At 40.9% G+C, this 6,546-nt stretch overlaps 1 protein-coding gene across 1 annotated transcript; it reads right to left on the bottom strand.

Annotated features, from left to right (window-relative positions):
* Window positions 1–359: 359 nt before the first annotated feature.
* On the bottom strand, window positions 360–5,343 carry tgm5l (transglutaminase 5, like). The gene is made up of 14 exons (XM_029502487.1): window positions 5,277–5,343; window positions 4,971–5,153; window positions 4,587–4,826; window positions 4,099–4,217; window positions 3,774–3,902; window positions 3,226–3,403; window positions 2,910–3,045; window positions 2,694–2,797; window positions 2,356–2,595; window positions 2,178–2,240; window positions 1,876–2,088; window positions 1,590–1,747; window positions 1,353–1,489; window positions 360–835 (listed from the first exon to the last, which is right to left on the bottom strand). Exons 1-14 carry the CDS (start codon window positions 5,281–5,283, stop codon window positions 667–669), a joined length of 2,076 nt encoding a protein of 691 aa, XP_029358347.1. The 5' UTR covers window positions 5,284–5,343; the 3' UTR covers window positions 360–666.
* Between the last annotated feature and the right edge of the window lie 1,203 nt (window positions 5,344–6,546).

Genomic DNA, 6,546 nt, shown 5'->3' with positions numbered 1-6,546 from the left:
TTCAATACTCATTTCTTTTCTGTCCCTGCTCAACTTCCTAATAACCTGTTTGTAATATAGATGAACTGGTATTGTTGTGCATGTGCTGATTACGCTGCCTGTCAGCTTAGCTATGATTTGTATATAATGCTTTATTGTTGATTTGTTTTGACAGAGTGAAAATAGATTAATAAAGATAAATTAATTGCATTTTGGGGTGCGAAGCTAAGTTTCATTTGACTTCACCCAGATGCGTATGAAACATGAGGTCTCACATGGCAAATAAACTGATGAACAATGAATGATGGGTCTTTTAAATTGACCTGTTACAAATAAGATGTACAGACAATAGAAGGGGAAATGTGATATACAATTGTTTTATTTTATTTCCACAAACATTGAAAGGGTACAAGAACACTTTATTCAATTTCAAGTAATACGTAAATAAATATATAAATACATAAATAAGTGTAATTTACATCCACATCGATATCACACACAGAAAATGGAGAGCAGGAATTGTGTCTCTGTGTCTACTGCTGCCACCTGGCTGCCGTTCTTTTGGTTTCAGAGTTCAGAGTGTGTTAAGTTTTTACAACTTCACTGAAAATGTATTTGTGAGGCAGAACAAAGCTGATAGTTAAAAAAATGCTTCCAATGAAAAAAACAAATGTGATAAAAATATCTTTAATAATAAGTGGTGGAAGCTTTTCTGACAACGACCATCTCGAAGCCTGTGATCACGGTGCTGATGTCGCTCAGGAACAGTGTCGCCTGAAGCATCTTTGCTCCTGCCATTCTGGGGGTGAAAGTGAAGCGCTTTATCACGGTTCCTCCGGGAGGCAGTGCAGATATCCTGCAGGAAGACACACAGAAAGATAAGACGTCACTAAATGGTAGCATTGGCAGTACTGTTACCATGGTGATTTTAAATGGCAAAAACTCTCTTGAAAGTACTCCGACCTGTTTTCAACTGGTTCGCCCTAATTCTTCAGACCAGTTTAGATAATGATAGCTCAGTAAAATCTAGTCCACTATGAGGTCAGGGTGTTTCATTATTCAACAGCTGAACACACCTTCATCAAACAGCCCTAAATAGTCAGTTAGTGCATTCATAGTATTATTACTGGCACGGATCAGCAAAGCAATATAAATTTTCTACATTGTCCTGGCCACGCCTGCCTGAACAGGGAACACAAATAAAGTTCTCAATGTTAATGCTGACATTCCTTCGTGACTCCCTGCAGAGCGGGAGTGATTTAATTTTTCACCTTTTCATCTTGCAGCCAATTGAGAAGGGGGCTAAATCACTAAGCGATATACAACTTTCAACAGAAATACAAAAAATGAAGACAAGTAATCATATTTCCTACCTGCAGTGCAACTTTCCCTGAATCAGCCCAGATCCGGATACAATCACTTCTCCACTAATATTGTGTGTGAACGGGTTAGTGAAGGCCACTACGGCTGCCTGCTCTTTGTGAAGAACAATGGAGGTCTCACGTTCGACCTGAAGGAGAAATGTGTTTTAGTGAACCTTGAAAATTCCCTTAAATTCGCTCTTGAATTACTCGCCCTGGTGAGAAATAGTCAGGATGTCTTTGAAGTACCTGGATGTGCAGCTTTGGGCTGGTGATATTGAACTCGTCTGAGGCCAGGTACCGCTCATGAGTGGCCATGTCTTCTAAGACTACTGCAAGGTTGATCAGGTTGTCTCCCACCACGCTCTCATACTCGTCTGGATGGATCTGCTGCTGCAAGAGTGTGACTGGAAAGAGAGCGGAACGAAAAGGAAGGGGATGTGTGAAATTTGACATGTAATTTTTCAATAAATTCTACAAAGTGTAGCAGTCCCCCAAAAGTCACCATTTGAGGAGTAAGGTGAAATAAGCCTACCTTCTCTGGGTGCTAGATGTATGATGCCCTGCTTTTCCCAGAAGGTGTCTGAGGGACTGTTGTTGTATTCTTTGACCTGGGCGTTGATGTGCACATTCATCCTTTTGGGAACACTCTGTTTGTTAGTGATTTTCATTGTGAAGCTGATGGGCTGTCCAGCAAGTGGAGCCTTATCCAGGATCAGGGAGACTGACACTTCCTTGGGTGAGGCTCCTACATAAACATGGAGATAGCCACAGAGTGAGATGACCTGTGTTTAAACAAGCGATCATTCTGACTTATGGATTGAGAATAAAGTTTACCTGCACTCAGTGCTGAGTCTCCAGACATTGTGGAGCTGTGTGATCGAAGCGTTGAAGTTGGACCTATTTTAAAAAGATAAATAGAACATGCAAGGAGAGCAAGAATCATATTTTAGAGTGAACAACATGCCACTTCTTTAAATCAGCCAGTATTAAAATAATTGCTTTTGGATCATACTTTTGGTGTATTTGTAGTTTTCTGTGATGTTCTGGAGTCTGGGGAAGCCAACAGCTTTTGTACAGATGAGGGATCCAACTCTGTCTTTGTCTTTGTGGTAGCTGATCGCTCGGCCCTGGCTTATTATGACTGTGTGGACGTCTGCATTCACTTCAGCATAGACAAAGGGGATGTCATAAGGCAGGTTGATGTGCCGATCTTTGATGGCTTTGACTGGAGCTGGGCCACAGCAGTACACTCCTGAAAAACACATCATGATGATATTTAGAAAAAAAGTCAAATCGTCAGTAATAAATGAGAAACATCACATAATGGGAACAACATTGTTTCTTCCATACCTCCACTCCTCTCTTGAGGTGTTGGGTCCAGAACTTGCCAGCCATCCATTCCAGACCCCAGATCCCTGCGATTCATCCAGCACTCAACCCAGACATGGAAGTTCCTGTTAGTCAAAATAAATGTCACTAACCTTTTTTTTTTACTTGTTGTTTTTTGTACTTGTTAAAGCTTTTATTTTAGCCATGTTAATAAGACGTATTTGCTCCAACACTGACCATATGCTGTCTTTAGAAAGTTTCAGCTTCTGCCCCGTTTCGCTGTAGTACTCCTCAATCACCAAGTTGGCATTGGTGTCATGTGCAGAGTTGAAGTTTGTGACAACACGGCAAGGAATGCCAAGAACTCTCATAACTGAGAAGGCACAATAATAGGACAGGCACAGGCGTCACATGCTGATGATAATAACTGATTATCTCACCATGGAAAAAATGATACATTTTGTTGTGTGTGAGTCAGCGATGACAGTATTATGTTTTAGAGGTTTAGAGCTGGTTACAATTACAAAGTTTGAAATCATAATGATATAATTACCTGTGCACATGACAGCTGCATAGACCCAACACTGCCCATACTTGACTGGGCTGAAACCAGACCGGGCCCACTGTAACAGGATGTCCCCGCTCCCCGTCCACATGGTAGGGTTAACTCCTTGTTTGAAGTCACCAGACCAGTTCCCTTTCAGGATTCCATGGTCGTCTTCACAGTTGATCTAAAAAGGAAACGAAAAGATAAATATATCTTTTGGATCTTTGCTGCAAACATCACAGAGCAGGTCTGAGCATGTCACCCCTGAGGTGACAGTCTAATGACAAATCTAGTCAAGTCTATTCAACTGTTTGCTGCAGTGATTACAGGCACCAATGTTTGAGTGATATATATATATTTATTTTTTTTTTTATTTGCAGGTGTGTTCTTGTTTACTGATCTGCATAGCACCCTGCACCAGTTCAAGCAAGAACATTTTTCAATGAGGTAAAGCTGAAGAGACGCTTATATTGTGACAGTAAACATAGACAGGTGAGGTACGGCGCTGACAGTGAGATAATTATCCCTCTGTTTGAAGTTTGTGATTTGCTCACCATGGCAGACACGACCCGGCTGATGTAGACGGGGTTGTTTCGGTTGAGGTAGTCCACTCTCCTGTTCTTCAGGTGCTGGGGACTGATTTGGAGCAGATTCAGGCATGCCTCCAGAACGCCAGGCTCATACTTCACACGGAGAGGGAAAGAAATGAAAGGGTAAAATCAGCTTTTCATTCAAGTATTATATTCTCATGCACAGCAAGTGGATACAAGTGAAACTTGCACAATGACATGCGAGCCAACACAACGGCTCTTATAAATACGGTTGTGTGATCTCATATCTGAATCTGCAAACAATTTCAACAGAATATCATTTTCATACCTGGTCGAAGGACCATGGTCTTGACACATTGTTCACAGCTGTCCCCATAAACAGCAACCCAGAGGTGTTCAGGACATATTCCTCTCTCTCGTCCTCGAAGGGAATATATACTGCATCCTCTGCAAGGAAGAAACCTGACATTTAGTTCATCCTAGTGTGTTTGCATTTTAAATTGTTTTGCAGGGTAGACTAAAAGCATTGGAATTTGGTTCCCTGGCTCATCTTTGTTCTGTATTCTATTTTGAAAAGGTGCAAACAGATGTTAGCATTAGTGTTACGATCCACCGAGCTAGTTACTGAGCACAGTACATCACTGCTAAACTCCTGTAAAATGAATTACTTCATCCAGTCACACAAAGCATGACTACCAGTACAAGTAGCTCTGGGTTGGTTGACAGCACTGAGAGCTACTCTGAATCTGCAAAGCTGTGCGTTAACTGTGGAAAAGCATGATCGTTCCATCCTCTTGATTTGTAAATTTTACTCACCACGACACCAGGGGTTACACACCAGGACGAACGTGGAAAACCTGCTCCTGTGCCAGCCATTCTTGGAGGACACATACATCGCAAACCTGTAGATTCCCACCGGGGCAGAGGCAGGAGATGAGAGGAAAATGGAGGGGTTCTGGAGGTTCAGATCTTTGGGGTCGAAGCAGGCTTTCCAGGAAGAGGATGAGGAAGAAACGGTTTTGGAGAAAGTGACTGGCATTATCGAATACAGACGGCCTAGGGAGAGAGGAGGGATTGGAAACTTTGTCAAATAAACTTAATCACAAATTGTTACATGGAAAAGCTGGCTCCATATACATGTATGCACTCAAACAGCCATTTACGCCAAGAACATCTAGGTTAAATATAAATATAGGCTACCCAGCAAAATTTTGATCCTCAAAGAGTCAGTGTGGGGGTTGAAGGCTCGGCCCCCAAGTTGCAGAGTGACTTTGAATGGTGCTCCTCTTCGCAGCACGAGGACTTTGGAGTCGCTGAAGTCCTCTGTCTTGTGTATCTCCAGGTTTTCAGATTTCTCAAGGTCAACATTTTGGATTAGCAAGTCTGCAAGTAAAAAAACAATTAAAGAAACTGCTACAGAAAATTGCATTTACCCAGGTCAAATAACAGAGCAATAAAATGGTGAAGGAAAAAAAAAAAGAGCACATTTCTGAAGAGGAATCTCACCCTCCATTTGTTTGTCTTTTTCACAGCAGCAGCTCTGTGATTCTGGCCCTTATGTCGCCTCTCCACACTAATTTAAACTTTGTTTGCCCCACCCTCTTGAACCAGGGGTGTATTGCATCAGTTAGATGGCGCTGACATGAGTAAGCAGGCGAGCCCAGTTTTTTTTTTTTTTTTTTTTTAAGGTGAAAGTTAAGGCTTTGGTATAATTTATCTCAAACATTCCATCAGGTATAATCATTTGTTGCTCAATTTGTGTTATATATTGGACTTTGCAGTGTTGTGCAGAGCTTATTTAGCTCTCTTTGGAAGATTCCAAAAACAAAAAGGTTGTAGAGCTCAACTAAAGCTAGACCTTAAAAAACAGACAGTGTTCAGATCGCATATAGAGCGCCTCGAGTGCACTACAAAAAAGGTCATACTTTGTACTTATATGGGTTTCATCATTGGTGAGATGGTTATTAAAGATCAGTTCAAGTATCCTTTTTTTCGCTCTCTCATATAACTGGTGTTGTTGTCATATCTTTGCAATTTCAGTTTTAATCTTTTCATCTATTCCTTTACATTTCTTGCAGTCGTTCAGTCTGTTTGTTTGTAATGATTCATTTTGTAAAACTAATAAAATTTTTTCAGCTTTAGAATTTTGCACACGTGCTTATCATTTATCATAAAGTAATACACTGCATATTTACCACTGGATTATTTATTTTTTTTAATGCGTGCCTTAATTTAATGCACAATTGAATTCAATCTGTTATTCCTGCATCTCCTCATACACACACATACTCGTTTAACCAGCTGCAGCCTTGAAAGTGTTGCTTCTGCTACAGAATAGCAGAAAAAGATAGGTGGGAGCTATTTTATGTTTTTGGTTGTCTCAGCAAAATAACTTAAAATGTGAATGTGGACCAGGCAGCTGTGCTTTAATGCGATGTCAGCTATGTGAGGTGTGTTGAGTGGAACATATTTTGGATGAATGAATGTTGACATGTCACACCTAACCCTGACTCTAAGAACAATGAGAACAATCTTTGGTTGTTACCTGGAAGCAGACTTTTACTAATTTGGAACAACGGATAATTTGTGGAGCTTTGTGATACAGTTGAGTGGTCGCATGACTGATAGTGTTGTCTGTCTCTATCAGATGGTCAGTTTTTCTGCTTTTGGATACCTTAATATTTCGCACAACCCTTTATAGTTCCAAGATGTTGGGGCCTTGATACTTTGGTGACCCTTCCTGAATCCCGATTGCAGCCCCCTAAAGTTGACACTT

The sequence above is a fragment of the Echeneis naucrates genome, chromosome 5 (assembly GCF_900963305.1).
Source record: "Echeneis naucrates chromosome 5, fEcheNa1.1, whole genome shotgun sequence".
Lineage (NCBI taxonomy): Eukaryota > Metazoa > Chordata > Actinopteri > Carangiformes > Echeneidae > Echeneis > Echeneis naucrates.
The sequence above is the reverse complement of the archived record's forward strand: the minus strand, read 5'-3'. Positions and strand labels throughout refer to the sequence as shown.